Below are 19,328 nucleotides of genomic sequence, written 5' to 3' on the forward strand. Positions count from 1 at the left end.
CAGGGCAGGGCTGTGGTGGGGGGCTGGCTTAAAAAAGTTGCCGATACTCAAACTAGCCAGTTGATAGGTTCTGCCAGGTCATAGAGGAAGCTGTAAGCACCTCCTTGCAAGAGAATCACTTCTGTGGCTGAAGCTCTCTTTACTAAAAACCCAAACTATACTAAACCATGATAACTATGCTTCCTTTTTTCCTCCTGGAGGAAATAGTTATAGAATCATAGAATATCCTGAGTTGGAAGGGAGCCACAAGGATCATCGAAGTCCAATATCTGGCCCTGCACAGGACAGCCCCAAGAGCCACACCATGTACCTGAGAGTGTTGTCCAAATGCTTCTTGAATTCTGTAAGGCTTGGTGCTGTGACCACTTCCCTGGGAAGCCTCTTCCAGTTCCCAACTGTGTGAAGAACCCTTTCCTTATATCTAAACTAACCCCCCTGACACAGCTTCAGACCACTCCCTTGTGTCCTGTCAATGGTCACCAGAAAGAAGAGATGGGCACCTGTCCCTCTTCTTGCCCACTCATGGGCAGTTTTCTCTTTTATTTATTATCAAACTCCTTTTTTCTCCAGCAGTTGAACGTGATTTTTTTTTTTCAATACATGCTAACAAAGCAATTATTGTCAACACAATTGAAGAGCTATGCTTAAATTATGGAGTATAATTTAAAAAGCTATATTCCTTCATAGGTATACAGAATATTTGGATGCAATGCTACTGCAACAATAGGTGACCCAAATTATTTTACAATCTCGAGCTACCACATCTACTGAGTGCTGTCAGATGCCAAGAAGCATAAATATAATTCTATTGTGTGAACAAACAACTAGAAGTTTCCTATCTTGTTACTGTATAATAAGTCTTATGTTGTTTTGGGGAAGGACCTAAAGTTAGGTTTACTGAGCTTAGGATAGAATAGATAAGCAACCATGCGTAAAAAAAATATACTTGAGAAACAGTTATAGAGCATTGTTGACTTTGATGAAGGGGTAGAGAGCCTCCTCGGCAAGTTTGCTGGTGATACAAAACTGGGATGAGTGGTTGATACCCCAGAGGTCTGTGTAGCCTTTCAGAAGGATCCAGAGAGTTTGGAGAGATGGGCAGAGAAGAACCATCTGATATAAAACAAGGGCAAGTGCAGGGTCCTGCACCTGGAGAGGAATAACCCCATGCACCAGCATAGGCTGGGACTGACCTGATGGAGAGCAGCTCTGTGGAGAAGGACCTGGGGGTCCTAGTGGACAATGAGTTTTCCACGAGCCAGCGATGCCCTTTATGGCCAAGGACACCAGTGGTATCCTGGGGCGCATTAGCAAGAGCATTGCCAGCAGGCTGAGGGAGATGATCCTGACCCTCTACTCAGCCCTGGTGAGTCTGCACCTGGAGTCCAGTTCTGGGCTCCTCAATACAAGAGATACATGGAACTCCTGGAGCAGATACAGCTGAGGGTAACAAAGACGATTAAGGGACTGGAGCATTTCTCTTTTGAGGAAAGGCTGAGGGAGCTGGGCCTGTTCAGCCTTGAGGAGATTGAGAGGGGATCATATCAATGTCTATAAGTATTTGAAGGGAGGATGTCAAGATGACAGAGCCAGGTTCTTCTTGGTGGTGCCAAGTTTTAGGACACGAGATAACGGGCAGAAACTGAAGCGCAGAATGTTTCACCTGAACATGAAGAAGAAATTTTTTACTGTGAGGATGACTGAGCACTGGAACAGATTGCGCAGAGAAGTTGTGGAGCCTCCTTCCCCGGAGGTATTCAAAAGCCTTCTGGGCACAATTCTGTGCCATGTGCACTAGGGGACCCTGCTTGAGCAGGGACCTCCAGTAATCCCTTAACATTAACCATTCTGTGGTTGTTAAAGACTATATTAGTGAAACAGCCCTCCCTATTCTTTGTAAATCCTTATGTTCCAACTCCTTACTCCTTACTGATGTTTCCTTAAGGAATTTGTTTTTCTTCTTAAGTAAGAAGCTTTTATTCAGGACATGGCTATCCTTTTCTATAAAGTTGTACTCCTATTGCCTGATGATCCTTCCCTAGGAAACAACGCTGTATTCTTTAAACCTTTTTCAAGACTAAAAATTGCTGAAGAACATCAGGCAGCAATACTTTTGTAAATGGTTAAGTGGTATCCAGAACTCAAATATGCTTCTAAATTTTATGTCTATCCATCTTTCTAAAATTCAATCTGCTGGTAAAACTTTATAACATACAATTAAGTTACTTAAGATGGTGTTGCAAGTTTTTTAATGTCTGAGATGTAGGCTATGTCAGTAGGAAAAAGGATAATGTGTAAAGTGGTATAGCAGGTGTGGATAACATGGTACAACCTTTATAATATTTACAGTTTTCTGCAATTTTTTTTTCCTGGTAAGTCCTGATAAATTATTTTAAACAAAATCTTTAAAAAGTGAGAAATGTCAAATGTATTCATTCAAGGTAAAACTGGTGGCAAATATTAAGTTGTTGTATAGGTATTCTGGGCTTTCAGTGTGATTTTCCAGTAGAATATTGTAGTTTTTACTTAACTGAATAGAGACATTCATTAAAAAAATGCTGAATTAGACTCCACCTCTTTTCGCTTCCAGCAATTACTTGTCGCAGACAAGATGGAGGACCAGCTGACATCAGTGAGTGCCTTAAATACTCTGGCCCATTACCACCCTTAACACAGACGTGCCAGATTCCCTGCCAAGATGACTGTCAGTTTACGAACTGGTCAAAATTTTCTCCCTGTAATGGGGACTGTGGAGGAGTCAGGACAAGAAAACGCACTCTTGTTGGTAAGAGTAACAAGCAAAATAATGCCTCTTTTATTAATTATTGATACTGTTTTGTTTAAAACCTGAGAACTTCTGAGGTTCCCTTATGACAAATGTCACAGTGGCAGAAACCAGATGCAGTGTCATGCTCTATATGCTGTTGGTGGAGCAATACCCAGGAGTAAAAACTCGTGCCATATGTCAGAGACTCTTGATATGGGTAAGTGGCTAGAGAGAAGATGGGAGAACACAGAAAAATGCCTTTTTTTTCCCTAAATATAGTGCACATAGTAGGATTTTTTTTTGTTCTGTTGGGGTTGTTTATTTGTTTGTTTGTGTGGGTTTTTTTGACAGACAAGTCAGCAATCATCTCACCTTAACATGATCAGATGTTAACCCACTTGTCTTCTTCTTCCCACATTTGGTCTCGGCTTAAGTGGACTTCCCTCTCTGATGGTGTTTTTTAGTGCATTTAGAATTACTATGGCAGCTGAGTGCTTTCAGCATTTTGCTATAGATTACCATTTTCAGCCTTAAGCTTTTGTTTACCTCTTTTGAACTTAGCTACAGTCTTGAATGTCAGATTTGTGATTAAGCCAGTCCTTTCTCTGGCTGAATGTTGGCTCTCCGAGTTCTTTCTTTTGCCATTCTTCCATTGTCTACATTCAGCACCACAGACCACATGAGGCAATATGCTTAATTTTCTGCCTTATTTCTTGAGACAATTTTATGTCCTTATTTGTGCTCTTATTTTGTGTCCTTTAGGTTTTACTTAGCAGAATAAAAAGATTTACCAGCGATGCTCTCGCCGCAGACTTGTCCTAGTTCTACATAATGGACACTGTTTCACTTTGAAATATTTTTTTCTCTTCAACCTCTTTTTAATCTGTTGTTTTGTTGGGGTAGTTTTTTGAAATTGTTTTTTCTTCTGCATAAAGTGAAGAGAAAAAAAACATGCTCTGCTTCTAAATTATAATTGAAAGCTCAAGAGTAAGGCTTAGGCTCTGTCACAGCGCTCTTTGCCAATTAGTCTGTATTGTCTGTGGTGAAGGAAAGCTAGCTAAGGGGGGTGCCCATTAGCAGCTTCTGAAAGAATGTGATAGGATCCAAACCCTATCCCCATCTCTATCCCCCTGCAAATCAGAAGACCAGTGGACAATGAATAATTCATGATCTTAAGGAAGCCTCACTGTGACTGTCTAATAATTCCAGTAAACTTTATGTCAGGTTTGCTTCCACAATGAAAAAAATGAACGAAACTGACTAACAGTATTTTTCCGTATTTTAAAAACAGAGCAAGAAAGTACATATTCTCCTACCACATCATTAACTCTTTGTGATACTTCCTGTCCTCATTTAAGTTACCTATTCGAACTTGCTAACTCTGTGATGTGTGCTATGGTGTGTTCTCTGTGGCAATGTGTTAAGCAGACTAACTTGTAATACTTGACTTGGAGTAAATTCATAATTATTCCCAGTAAATACTTCCAGAGGAGAAGCATACATTTAGTAGAAGTTGTGTTGTCAAAAGGATGATAAACGTTTTTCCAGGTACCCACTTTCTATTCTAAATGAAGGCAGTAGTAAATACAAGAACTAAGGATGCTGCAAAGTTGTGTCCAGTGCCTTGTTTTGAACAGCAAGGAAAATGCTACATGTATTGGTTTTGCACCAAAAATACAGAATATTAATTTACAGTATTATCTAAGTAACAACTACTTAGATAGTACTTAGTGACAACAACTACTTTTGCAAAGACTACTACATTAATTTATAGGAACTGTCTGGCATGGAGAGAAAACTAAGCAAACTTTACCAAAGAGAAGATTTAAATAGATTTAATGAGAAGGGGAAATTTAGTGGATGGCTATGCTCCAGTTTAGGAAAGAAAACAAGAACAGAATTGAATGGAAACAAATTCAGAAAAGGAGCTTATTCTGTTAGAGGGGAAGAATGGTAATTATGAACGAATGTATGATAACAGATGATTAAATTAAATAATTTTGACATTTTAAAAGAAGGTGCTATTGTAGCAAAGATGCATGTTGCTTCCTTCTGCAATTTCATTCAACTTGAAAAAGCTTGATCCGGATAGAAATCTTATTACTGAACTGCACACTGCTGATGAAATAGGAGGAAAAGGGTGTATTTGTTTAATTGCTAACTTTTTCAAACTTTACTCCCCAAACATTTTTATCCAAAATAAAAATAAATTACATCTTCTTTTTAAAAAAGACATTGCCTTTGTGCAAATTGTAGGTATCCACTACTTTAGAAATTCAAGTCAATAACCTAATTTAATAAAGTTTAATGTGACTAATATTAGGCATGTGTATGTGGTTGCAAGCACTTTTTACAGAAGTCTAAATGAAATATTTGGGAGATAAGCTGCAAGCTGATAAAAACTTGCTAAAATAACTATTTTTTCTTTCTAGGAAAAAGTAAGAAAAAGGACAAATGCAGAAATTCTCAGTTGTATCCTCTGATTGAGAATCAGTTTTGTCCATGTGACAAGTACAGTGCTCAGTCTGTGGGAAATTGGTCAGACTGTATTTTACCAGAGGGTAAGACAGAAGTATTGCTGGGAATGAAGGTACAAGGAGACGTTAAGGAATGTGGACAAGGCTATCGTTACCAGGCCATGGCATGCTACGACCAAAACAATCGACTTGTGGAAACATCACGGTGCAACAGTCATGGTATTTACAAGCCTATTTTCTTTCATCTGTTTACTTATGTGCTTTATTTAAATTTAACATTACATGTGTACAAGTAGAATTAGAAGATTAATATTTATTGTTTAGGCTGCCTTTTATCCCAAGATGCCTTCAAACCCAGCACATATTTTTGCTGACTTTTAAAATTGTAACATTAAGTAAAATCATGGTAAGCTACTAATTAGGTATTTTAATTGAAAAATTTAAAATATTGTTCTTTTTCCTGATAACTGTATCTAGAAAATTGAGAATAAAGCCATTTAGAAGGGGCAAATTCTCAAAAAATTAACAAGCACAGGACTTTTTTGGAAAGGCTGAAATTCCCCAGATTCTTTAAACTCCTTATATAGGCTTATCTCTACCATTTGCTCTTCAGCACTTTAACAAACAGGCATGCATTGACCTGAGTTCAACAGCACACAGCACTTTTTCTCTGTGTAAATCTGTCATGTGTAAAACTAGGATGGTTAAAGACTTTATATTCTTTGTATTTTCTTTGCTCCAGGAAAGAACAGTGTTCCTTCCTAAAGGGGATGCATCTGTAGCATTAGGGTCAAAACTGGCAGTTTCTGGCTTTCAGTGAGCCAGAAATGTGCTAATTGACATCACTGGAGTTTTTGTGTTCACTTTTTTCCTGCTTGTGGTGCAAACCTGTATCTGAACAATTGGTATGAAAAAACTGGGTGTTAGTGCCATTAAAAGGTCAATGTAAGTTTAATTCACATATGTTCTACTCTCTAATGTTAAATTAAGATAACAGAAATTTCATTTATTTAGTTGGCTATATTTGAAATAGCTAATCAAAGAAATTAAATTAAATAAGGAGATTTTAATTCATGCTGTTAATTCCCATTTAAAGATTTGATAAACTACAAATTCAATGTATCAAGTCAAGGTGTTAGCACATCTTTGTTATTTGATGGAAAAGTGAGCATTCAGCTAAATTCCTCAAAGCAAAGCTGGAAGATAATTTGGTGGAGAATTTTGTCCCTTTTTTTTTATTCAAAATCATCTTTTGCTGTAGATAACTCATACTTGAAAGGTAAGTTTATTTAAACACATCTAAATGACAAAGTCTAAATCCTAAGTTCTCATGGGACAGCAAATCTTTTTACTCTGAGAATGTTCTTTAATTCTGTTCTCAGCTATTTGCTCAGGGATGAGGTCTGCAAAGAGCTAGTTTTGTTCTGTGTAGTATAAAGAGGATGTGCTATACTTGGTCTGCCTGACCATGGCCACTTGCCATCTTTGTAGTACCGAAAGAAGCGTCTGCTTTTAACGACCAGCAGTTGTGTGAGCACAGATATGCCTGGACTGGGCAGTTGTCCTGAGAAAATTAGAAATCTCCTCAGAAACTGCTCAAAAAAAAAGTTATGGAATAATCTGATTTGTTCTGAAGGCACCATTAGAAAATACAGAACAGAAACTTTTTCCTATTTCTTTGCTGATGGTTTTTTAAATTTAACAGTATTTGACAGTATGTTAGAAATTCATGTTTTTTCAGCATTAAGTTCAGAGTGACCTTTGAAAAGTGAAGAATTGTAAAAGCACTTCAATATGTAGGAAAGTAGGGGAACTGATGTCCCATGGCCAATCAGTTTTCAATGACTTGAAGAATGGGGACTGCCAGCTCTTGTGTCAAAAAAAAGGAAACTGCTTGTCCAAGAGCAAATTGTAGGTGTTGTATGTGGTAGGTAGCATGCTGCTGCTAGGAACAATTTTTTTGTGTAGAACAAGTTGGGGCATAGCTGCTTTCAAGCCCTAGCAGTGCATTTTGAGGTACAATTCCACTGCAAGAAACAAAGAGATATAAGAGGAATGAAAAATTATAAAAAAAGAATATTCTCAACCATCATTGTTTACCCTGTCATAACTCTCTCTTCATGCTAGTAATTTCTGATCCAATATATTTTATCAGTGAATGTGGCCTACATTCACAGTGACCACAATGGATAATAATCCAGTGGAAAAGCTGCTAACAATGTATTACTGTTATTCCTACTATAGCCAGGGCAGCTGTTTACATGCTACTAGCACTCACAGGCATCCTTCCAGAAACACAACGCAGCATTGCTTTGTTGTGCTCTTTTTTTCTCCAGTTCCATCACATTTTTCTCATGGGAGATTTGAAGTCTCTTTAAACTTTGTAAAATGGAAATATTTTCCTGTCATAACTATACTTGTTGTATATTGGGAAGCCTGAACCCATTGTTTTTATGCGGTGTTTTCTTTTGAATTCTTTCTTTCTAGACCGGTTCATTAAGGTGTCTGGTTCCTCGATATTCCACCACACCACCCCCCACCTCACCCCCCTCCCCGTCTCTGTTTCCTCGTCAGTTCAATTTGAGGGGGACAGTGCATGTTAACTTAGTCCATGGTGTAATGTGTGAGCAGATGAAGCTCGGAATTCATACTGAGCTAATCCTGTATTCCTTCTACTTTCCTAAAATTGTTTGACAGGAATTTCATGTATACAGGGAATGAAGTATCTAACATGACTTTGATGATAAAGGTTTAAACTGATGCTAATGAATACGTCACTAAATTTATGCTTTCCTTTCCAGAAGATCCTGTTATTGACAGGTGTTGTACATACACATAGTATAGGCTTATGTAAAGCTTACCTAATTTATTGTCTGCCTTCAGCATTTTTCCAGGTTTAGCATACTTTTGCAGATACAAGGCAGCTAGAACAAATAATATAGATTTTTCAATCTAATTTTAGTTTATGTTTAATGCCTTTTCTGAATAACTGCTTTGTATTCATGGATTACATTCTGATGATTTGTTTTATTTTTTTCAATGTGTACAAACTGCTGTTTTGCCAGTTAAATCTTATTTTATATCTTCCCAGTATTTATTTAAGATGCTTTTGTTGTTATTCTCATGCCCTTATTGTGTGACAGTTCTTCAGTTTGGCTTCTTCTCTAGGTTTCTGTGTGCTCTTTGTTTTGGTTTGGTTTGGTTTTTTTTCTTCAAGAACAAACATAAAAGCTATATTATGCCAAATCAACAAGGGACTTCTGTGGTATCACAATAATACCCCACCTGCTGGAAAATAAAAGTGCCTTGTAGCTTCTCATCAATCTGCATTTGGCTTTTCAAGCAGAACTTGACACATAATTCAAGCTTGCTTGGGTTATTTCTGTAAATTTTAACAGAGGTGCTTATTTCCCTACAGCTATGATTTTTCACTCATTTTGTAACTGATTTTTCACTGGATTTTCACTAATTTTATAACTGATCCAAAGTGTCATCAGGTTTTTCTGCTATGTTATCTGTTTCACTCAGAAATGTGTTTTACTCTTAGTTCCTGTGGGTCTGTTACTTCTTTTCCAAGTAAAATATTATGTAATTGCAGTTTTTATAGGATATGATTTGGTGAATTAGCTTGCACTAGGAGAGAAAACAAAACCAACATTTAAAGAAAGATATTTCCTGTCTGGTATCCAACTTTTACTTGAACTTTTGTTGTCTTCTGACACTATGAAATCCTGAGGTGGGAAATGGAGATAATTGAACTTCTTCAACTGCGCAAACAACCCTTAAATCTGACAAGAGGGATAAACTGCACCCACGCTGATGTTATTAAAACATCATGAGATATGTTATGTGATATATTCAAATGACACAAGAAACTCAAATTGTGAGACTTTTGAAAGTTATAAGTAAATATTGCAATGTAAATTTATGAAACCATAAATTTGGTGTTGGTGTTGCAAGTCTTGTTGTTTTGAGTGGACAGAATGAGAAGACAGACCTCCTCTGCTGCACCCAAAAATTCATAAGCTATTTGTTTTGCAAAATGTTATGTGCTTATCATCACAATTCAGTTGATTTATTCAGAAAAGGAAAGGTAAACAGGAGCAGAAGAATAAATACTTCAAGGGCTCTTTTTCCTGCTTGATGCATCTCATGTTCAAAATATTTGAGAAGAGTTAACTAACAGACTGTTTCACAGACACCAAGGAGATAAGGACAGATGTGACACAAAGAACACCCTAAATTAGTATAGCCATCAGAGGATTCCTGTGCTAATTTTTGAAATCTTGGGTGCAGTTAGAAAGCCCCAAGTACAAACAAGTTTTTCAAAAAGACAGAAGTGGCAGTAAAAGAAAAGTAACGACAAAATATAGTTAACTAAATCTGTTTTTACTGCTAGGTGAGAATGCTGGGAAGCAGGGGGCAGAAGTCCTTCTGCAGAGGGTCTTTAGCTTTCTGTAGCTTAAGATGTGCTTCAAAAAAAGCCCCAAACAAACAGCTGAAGGTAGACCTAAGTTTCATCTGCAGAGAGACAAGGTGCTTTGTTTTTTCCTTCCTTTCTTTTTTCATCTGTGATATATATGCCAAGCATTTTGACTTTTATTTCCAAAATATTTTGTTTCAAATTTGAGTTAAATTTATTGGTAAGAGTTTACACTATTCAGCAGCCATTTGAAATATTCTGCCACTGGTATTTTTCAGCCATTCCAGTTCTGCAGAGTGTGGGCAAGAGCTAGTAGCTTCCAGTTGTCAGCAGATGTGCTGACATCAGCTAAAAGTGGTAACTGAGCTGCTGTTTACCTGTTTCCCTTAATGGAAGACACATAAATTGCCCTTTCTCTGCTTCCTGCTTTTCATCAATACTACATAGGTAATTTTATTGGAGAAATATTAAAACATGTATTTAGTTTGTTAGTCAAGTGTGAAAGGTTTTCTTCAATTAGAAAAGCAGCAGTTGTTTTTCATAGCTTTATCACTATCATCACTTGTGTACTGTAGAGTTCTGTGGATAATGACATGAGTCTGCCAACAATCTGTTTCCATGCATTTGTGAAAAAAATTGAGATTCTCTTCATTTTACCTTTAAACTGTACCTTGGAATTTTCATGACAAAAAATTAAAAGCAAGCCACTGTCATGCTTATGAACTACGCTATTTACTCTTCGGTATTTAGTTTTTCTCCATCATATATCAACTATGAATCATGACCCACATAAGCTGAGCGGTGGTTGTATTTGTGTGCGCCTACTGAAGGCAAGCAAAGCCGCACGGCAGACAGATGCAGCATTTTTATATAGGTCGTATTACCCTTCTTAATTCATGTCCGTTTACTGTTAAGACCTTAGGCACAGTCAAGCAGTCAGGATAGTTTGTCTGCTGCCTTATTAGTGTGAGATTATTTCCCCCTTTAGCATTAATTAAATGAGATGCATTGATTTGTGCAGACTCTACAAAGCCCTCTGTGGCTACAAGGCTTATGTGGAGGATTAGAGAGAAATATCTGCGTATCAGTGAATACTTTTGCAACAGCTGCTAAGAGTATCAATGTGAATCGAGGAATTTTGTATTTAATTGCTTATATGTGCAATAAAATAAAATTTTGTATGATATAACAGTCTGTATAGTCCAAGATCTGTTACAGCTTGCTTTATCCACTTTTATTAGGATTTTAAAAATCTGTTTATTTCACTCTCAGTATTCTAACCTGAAGCAATGCAAATTTATCAAGAAAAAAAAATTGGTGCTAAAATTTAATTAAAGCTTTCTGTTGAATGTTTATTCAAAAGTAAATATATTTCCCATAGGAAGTTCTAATCTAGTGTGGTACTAAGCCTAGGTTCTCAAATTGTTAGTAAGATACTTTGCTGCTTCATAGCTTATATATTTTCTCATATTTTTTAAAATATATGTGTATTTATGTTGTGTGTTCTCTAGGAATATGCTACCTATTGATCTGCTCCAGAAAGCCTACCTTAGGCCTCTGAATTCTGAGGCCACCACATCTGCCTTGTCAACAGGATATCAGTCTTAAAGCAGTCCTCCATCAATTCAAAGACCTGTAGTTAGTTCACCAGAGAAAGAATTACTGATGCAGGAGATAGTTAAGCATGAACAATTGCTCTCAGATTTTGAGGCTGTGAAGGGTAATCCTGAAAAAAAAAAAAAATCTTATGGTGTTCAATCTATCCGTGGCTCAGCAGAAATATGAATAGTCTCTAGAAATATATATATTCTGTTACAAATGAAATGCAAATACTTGTATATTTCTTTGTCCTGGAAGATGAGATCCATGAACTTTATATTTCCTGGAAAAAAAAAATCTATGAGAAGAATATAAACCATTTTGACATTGCAGGTTTTTTTCTTTGAAACATAGCATGGCATTTAATCATGAAAGCAGGAGCATAACTTTGTCAGTCCTAGGGACAAAAGTTCATGTAAACATTTTGTAAGATGTTTATGTTTGCACCCTTCAACTGGAGTAGTCAGTCTGTTCCTACACATTGCACATGCAGTTTGTGGGGAAAAGTCTTATATCCACCTACTTATCCTGTTTTGTCATTAGAGAAAGCGTGAAGTCCATTAAAGTCCTCCCTTATAAATTATCCATCACATCTGTTAATGAGTTTGCTCTAGGAGTCCAGATTTTATAGCCAATTAGCAATGGGACAGTAAACTTTTCCCTTTTACTAATGAGTTCAGTTCATACTCCTAGTGGTTCAAAGCCATTTGTTAAATTGTGGTTCAATAATCTTTAATGATAGAATAGCCGTGTTCTCACTCATAACAGACAACTGCCCATTTCACAGTCTTATAGGAGCTGAAATAATTGAGAAACTACTGCCCTGGGACCAGACATAGGCCCCTAGATATAGGCAACTCTTTCCAACACCTCTCTGGACCATGGAGGGCCTGTACCCTGTACCGCAGTACACCAAGGTCTCATCTCTCCAACATCCCTCAGATATTACAAGAAGGAAGAGACACAGGAAGCATTCAGTGAAAGACTTCAGTCAGGATGAGAAACAGCAGGCAAAAAGTGAACTGCTAATGTCCAGAGAACATATTTCCAGCCTTTACAGTGTTAGTCTTCTCTTTCACTGTCCCTCCCTCACCTTCTCAGCTCTTCTTCATAGACATTTCACTGCTCCCATTCTTTCCTTCTCTCTACATCTGTTGTGTTTTATCTTGGTGATTTCTTGCTTGTTCCTTAAACCTCAGAGCTCTGGTATGACTTTTGGTGCAATTATATCAACCAACCAGTCTGTGTGATATAATTGGATGATATTCCACCATACAGATGCTTACCCACACACTAGAGGCTTGTTTCTGTAATAAGGTTCTATACTAACACACACACAAGGTTTGTCCAAGTAGTAGGTAGGTAGGTACAAGTGGTACCTTTTCAAGGATGATTTCATCAAACTGAAAACAATGCTGAAAATTAAAACATGGCTCATTCATATCCTTTTCATGTCAGAAACTATGTATCTCCATCACCAGTCCCATTTGCATGTAGTATTTCTGGTTTCTGCATTTCAGTATTTTTTTAACATATTTTTTCTGTACAACACCATGCTGTCTTCTCACTTGCTAAAATTTTTGCAGTGTGAACAAGGTTGACAAATACAAACATCTGAAATTTAAAAAAAAACAACAAAAAAAAATTTAAAAAAAGAAATTATAAACTTTTCAAAGTTCCTGAACATCTGCTTTCTTGGATTTGAGGGAGGATTGCTATGAAGTTATGGAGATAATCACCCTAAAAGATATGCTGACTTCATACACAAAGAAAGGCATCTGAGGTGATGACAAGTTCAGAGAAGCTTTTCCTGAAAAGTATCATTTGATAGGTAGTAAGTGGAGTGGAACAAGTAATTTGCAACAAGTAATTTATTTTTTTAATTCACTCTTCTTTCTTGACAAAAGTGATGTCTGTAAGCAATTTGAAGTCTGCTTCTGCCTCAGTTCTAAGGGAATCCAGTAGCATAGCTAAATGCTAAATAGTCTGTTGGGCAAAATATTGAGGCCACTGAGAAGAAATGTGCCAAGGGATGAATATGCCAAAAACTTTTTGATGTCAGATAAAACAAGGTCATTTTCATTCTGCATACTAATTACATATGGAATTCAAATCAGAGGGCACAGTGTTTGTATTTCTTCCCTTTGTCCTCTATTTTGAATTGCGAGAACATTCTTCGTTACATTTCACTGTCTGGACAGAGGATACCAGAGTAAGCTCTTGAGAGCACTTTGTTCTGCTTGTGCTTCACCAAGCTATTACTCTTGGCAGGATGTCTATTTCTTTTCTCGTCTTTCTTTATTTTCTATCCCTATGCAGTATCTCCTTACAATTCTCTTGACTTTACGTTCTGAGCCATTTATTTCCTCTTCTCTCTCCATGTCTTTTCTTACCCTTTCCTCTATTCCTCCTTAGTCTCTCTTTTGTTTTGCATCTCCTCTGTTGTTTCGAATTCTGACTCTTTGCCACGAAAAATAACTTCATAAAATCATAGAATGTCCTGAGTTAGAAGGGACCCACAAGGATCACCGAAGTCGAACTCCTGGCCTTGCACAGGACACCCCAAGAGTCACACCATGTGACTGAGAGCATTGTCCAAACACTTCTTGAACTCTGTCAGACTTGGTGCTGTGACCACTTCCCTGTCCTTCACTTACTTATTTTCTTTTCCTTCTGTTTGGAGAAGCTCTGACATTCCTTTGTGGACACCTTAACAGTGTTCTCAGTATACCAGTGGTTAGGAGTCTTTAATGCTTGTCTTGCATCTTACAAAATAATAAGTGTTTTTCTCTCTGCTCTCCAAAAATGTTCCATGCTTCCAGGATCACCAAGCCTTCCTACCTTGTTAGAGCCCCTTTTTGATGCTTTCATTGATTGACTCCATTCTTGTTCTCTTCTAAACATGTCTTTCCCATTCTTCTTGTTCAACTATTTTACTTTCATATGTGGAGTTTAAGTCTTGAAGCTTTTCTGAGAAAATAGGAAAGAGGGAGAGGAGACCATCATAGGCCAGATATCATGGAGATGGCGTAAGAAAGAGCTGTATGGTGAGCAGAAGCTATTTCATTAAGCTTGCAGTATTAAGGACCCAGAATAAGATTGCAGTTCAGTATCTTTTGATTATACAGTGTGTGGGTAGTGTCATCTGGACCACTGCATCCTCTACAAAATGCATTAACATACCAGCAAGGTTGCAGTTTTCCATTCTATAACTCTTACTGAGACTCTATATCTGTAATATGGTAATATTCTGGCCTTTTTGCGTTCTATGGTAAGGCAGATTTGGTGGCTGACTTCAATGTAAATATTTTGTAGATAGTATAAAGGTTGCTCTAGTGATATGGTTTCATTTGATATTTTATGGAATCACTTGGAATACAGCTCAGTGTAATTAAAATGTTACCTGGAAATTGCATATATTGTAATGTATTTGATACAACTTCTATCTGCAAGATTCTAAACATGTTGTTAAACTTTTTGCCCTTGTCTGGATGAACTGAAGGGGAAAAGAAAAAACAGTTTCTAATTTGTCAATTATTTTAGTTTAGTGTGTTCCATGCAGGCTCCTTTTGGTAGGCTATGAAGTATTATCAAAGTCCCAAAATACCATGGTATCCTGGAGAAAATCTTGACAAAGATTGGGAAGATCACTTTCATAGTTATTAAGACAAACTCAGAGGTCTATGGAATTCCTGATAACAAAGTCTTCCTGAAGCAGCCTGTACCAATTAAAGTTACCTACTTAAGGATGTACAGTATATTTAAAACAACTTGAATTTGGGTTTTTCAGACCTTAACTACCAGAGACAGAAATTTAACAAATGGTAAATGCATAACTGCGCTATAGTAGAAAGGTTTCTCCAGAAAAAAAAATTATTTAGAAGTTATGTTGAAGGTAAAAGCAGCACTTCAGGATCACAAGAAATTTCATAGAGCAATAAAATCTTCACTTAGTTCTATCAGACATTAAATGTCAGTAAACATTTATTGTTTGAAGGGAGTTATTTTTCTTAACTTGCTTTGGGTATTTTTTTCCATTTTCCCTCAGTAGCTTCCTGATTGCATGAGTCCATGGTTTTGTATGGCACCTGAGAGGGCCAGTTGAAAGTTCATTTTTGGTGAAGATACAGACTTTGGTATTTATGCAATCAAAGTTCAGTGTAGGATGGAGCTCTGATATAGGGTGCATCAGATTTCTAGGACTCACAGATGTCAGGTAAAGTGAGATGTAGTCAATTTTGCATCTACTGCTGCAGGGCAATCTATGTCAGCACCTCTGATATGCAGGGATGCAATCTTCAAAAATGTATTTTGTCTAACACAGTGTCCCTTTTACATAATATCACTGAACTGGTTGATCAAATGGCAACAGATATTTAATAAATATGCTTGTAATTCAAGCTAATAACATTCCATATATAAAATAAGCATTTTAAGGAGGATACATTTGGTGAGCAGTAGTTTCAAGGCGTTCAAGTCCAGAATGTGCTCTGTACTTCTAAACAGAGTAAAACCATACATGATAAAACCATCGCCTGAATATGACCATAAAATACTCTGAATGCTACTGTAGGTCTTTAAAAAACTTTCTTTTCTTTATATCTAAAACAAATTAACTAGATAAGCTATTAAAACAAATTAACTATATCTAAAACAACAAATTAACTAGGAATAGGTATACAGAATTAAAACCTAAGTGGTCTGATTATTTACAAACCTTGAGATTGGTTGCTATTGGTTGCTTTTAGAAGAGACAGAACAACTTTACTCAGAAGCATAGGTTAAAACCAGTTCAGCTCTGATGAAAAGACTCCTTTTGAATTTAAAAATGTAAATATATCTGACAAACAATTGAAACATTTGAAGCCTAGCAAACTGTGCCAATCTTTTGAGAATTATCTTAGCCAAGTACATGCCAATTTTCCAACTGTTTTCATTAAATATTTTAATTAAATATTTTAATACAATTTTAAATGCACCAAGGTTTTTAACCTGTAATGTGAATATTTGCTAATGGTACTTTGCAGATCTGATAGAGGAAAGGGGATAAGAGAGTTCAGGATATAGTTGTAGTAAAAATGCAATAAAGGCCAGCTTTTTATTTGATGTATTATAGCTTCTCCCTTAAATATTGGAATAAATTACACATATTGTATAGCTATGGCATATGTTGCTTTTGAGAGAGACATTTTCACTTATTCAGTGAATTGAGGCCTCATGTTACTCCCTGCAGACCATGTCATACCCCCTTCCAACCTCTCTGGACCGATGACTTATCCAAACCAAACATCTGCTTTTCCATTCAGTGTAATTATTCAGTGTGCTACTGGGGGCAGATGGTTGTTAATCGGCAGATCATTAACGTGGCAGGCTACTCTCTCTTTCTAGCCTTAGAAAGGTCACAAGGTGTTAAGTTCCCTTGCTCCAGGCTAGCAAGATGCATTTCTTCTCAGTTGGATTTTTGATGTATAACTACAATTGAATTACTTGATACAGTTGTGGAGTATCTTTAATTAAACATTTTTTTCCTTAAAAAAATTACGTATCATTTATACAGAGTAAGAACAATGCCGCCAAGAGATGGTTAGTGTCAATTACACCATAGCTGTCAGAAAGTTTGAATGCTGAAATCTGGAGAGTGTGAATCCTAATCAGATGGGATGATGAGCAGTGAGGATGCTCAGCTGCTGTTCTAAAACAGTCTCCAGCTATATGTGTCAATTTTCTGCAGAATTTAATTTAGCCCTAATGATGAAGAAATCTCTCTATTCACACAGTCCTGTCAAGTCAAACTTTGGAGAATCTAAATGAAGTAGACGAGGGCTTCAGGGAGAAATGGCAAACTGACATGCTGAAGAGATTTCACTTCCTTTTCCGTTCATACAGGGTATATTGAGGAAGCCTGTATTATTCCATGTCCCTCAGACTGCAAGCTCAGTGAGTGGTCCAACTGGTCTCGCTGTAGTAAATCCTGTGGGAGTGGGGTAAAGGTTCGGTCTAAATGGCTCCGTGAAAAACCCTACAATGGTGGAAGACCATGTCCAAAGCTAGATCACGTCAATCAGGTAATTTGATTTATATTTACATTATTGATACAGCTTTTTCCATATCTCAGATAACCCTTTTATCTGTATTTTTTGTTGATGTAGAAAAATGGTATAGCATAAGGGGCAGATAGAGGTAGAAGGAGTATGTGTTGGTTTAGAGTTCCACAGCAAAGGATCTACCTTCATTGCTTCCTCATCTGCAAGACTTTTGCTTATTTTCTGAACTGCGGATTGGAGACAATAAAACATGTTTACATGCAGATTTTGAAGAGTGTGTTTCTGAAGATCTCTTACCTGAAGAGATTCTCCAAGAAAGATGGAGAGAAACTTTGTACAGGGCTGTGTAGTGACAGGACAAGGGGGAAGGACTTCAAATGGAGAGTAGATTTGGATTAGATATTAGGAAGAAATTCTTCACTCAGAGGTTGGTAAGGCACTGGAATGGGTTGTGCATAGAAGTTGTGAATACCCCATCCCTGGAAATGTTCAAGGCCAGGTTGGATGGGGCTCTGAGCAAACTGGTCCAGTGGAAGGTCCCTGCCCATGGTAGGGGGCTTAGAATTAGATGATCTTTTAGGTCCCTTCTAACCTAATTCTGTGATTCTGTGACGGGGGTAAAATGTCTCATTTTGGTTGCTCAAACTGGCAAGATTTTTTGTGTCACTTCCTGATATCTTAGATCAGAAAACAAAACTCTCAAACAGTCACACAGTATCATCCCAGTGTCCCTTAGTGAGTTCTCATCAAGCTGGAGCTTGACTTTCTTGGGCATGCTTTCCCTGGCAGTGCATTTCCAGTCACAAATGCACTTCTGAAGTCAATCTCCCAGTTGTCCCACAAACTGTACTTGATATTGCAGTAAGGAGAAGTCTGACCACACAGTCCGGATCCTCTTCAAGTGAAACTAAGCCATAAAATGTGATCCAAGAGCACCCTGGGAGTGCTTGGATGCTTGGACCACTAATAGGCATTTAGTCTTTGGGACCAAGTTTAGCACTAGCCAAAGTTAAACCCCTGAAGCTTCTTTCCTTGGAGAGTTTTAGAAAGGAAAAACATTCCTTGTCAATTAACTTATGCTCTTCAAAGTTGATTTATATTCTTATTACTGTTGAATTTAATGTAGTCTGCAGAGGCATATTAAACAACCACATGGTCTTTTCTGTAAATATTCAAAGATTTTTTAAAAATGTGCTCTCAATTTACATTTGAATAAAAATGCATGTACTTAATATTATCCTATTGACATTTTGCTAGCACAAAATGAAATGGCTTGTTGATCTAATTTTCTACTTTAGGGGATGTAATTATTTCTAATTTAGAAAATCATAAGTGTTAAACTGCAGCTAATAAACTAAGTTTGTGATCTACTTTAACGAAATACAAACTAGAATGCGGGTTGCTGGATTTGGGTCAGCATGTAAATATGCTTTAAATTAGGAGGAACGTGTTTCAATAGAAGCAAATTATAGTCTATACAAAAGTCTTTTTCCTTCTTTAATATTCATGTAGTACATAATAGGCTTGTATTCTTCTGCATCAAAGGTGATTTTGCTGGAGGTCTGTTCATCACGTTTATGCAACACTATTGCCCTCTGCCGGTACTTAGACTCATTTGATTTGTGGTTACGTGATACTTGCCAAATAATAGTAGACGATTCAAAGTATAATTATTGTATAAATAAAATGGAAATATAGTATTTTCATGAGAAGGACATTCCACAGATAATACAAGGATGTTGAAGAATATAGAGTCTGTATTTTTCATTTTTGAATATATTCCCTGTCATTTCAGAAACATGCAAAGAAATACACAGTCATTCCAATTCTGAATAAGTTACTTAAACTAAATATGATCCACCATTCAGCTGAAAAAGTACTGACTTTTCAGAGTATTCATTTCAATCATTAAATATGTGTTTTAGTTACATATTTATTACTTATATATGTAACATGTTTATTTGCACACAAATGGCCCATAGTGGTAAGATTGCATCTTTGGTGCCCACAACTATGTG

At 36.9% G+C, this 19,328-nt stretch overlaps 1 protein-coding gene across 7 annotated transcripts in view; it reads left to right on the forward strand.

Moving 5' to 3' along the window:
- The window catches only part of THSD7A (thrombospondin type 1 domain containing 7A), a 285,848-nt gene that overhangs the window by 236,837 nt on the left and 29,683 nt on the right, over positions 1 to 19,328 (forward strand). For all 7 annotated transcript variants that reach the window (XR_007203813.1, XM_048304626.1, XM_048304659.1 and 4 more), the window contains 3 exons: positions 2,591 to 2,785; positions 5,200 to 5,463; positions 17,153 to 17,331. Coding sequence is in view for 6 of the 7 variants with exons in the window: in XM_048304626.1 (XP_048160583.1) it covers positions 2,591 to 2,785; positions 5,200 to 5,463; positions 17,153 to 17,331 (638 nt within the window). In the remaining variant the exon portion in view is untranslated. The remainder of the gene's footprint in view (positions 1 to 2,590; positions 2,786 to 5,199; positions 5,464 to 17,152; positions 17,332 to 19,328) is intronic.

This window comes from Corvus hawaiiensis, chromosome 1 (genome assembly GCF_020740725.1).
Source record: "Corvus hawaiiensis isolate bCorHaw1 chromosome 1, bCorHaw1.pri.cur, whole genome shotgun sequence".
Taxonomy (NCBI): Eukaryota; Metazoa; Chordata; class Aves; order Passeriformes; family Corvidae; genus Corvus; species Corvus hawaiiensis.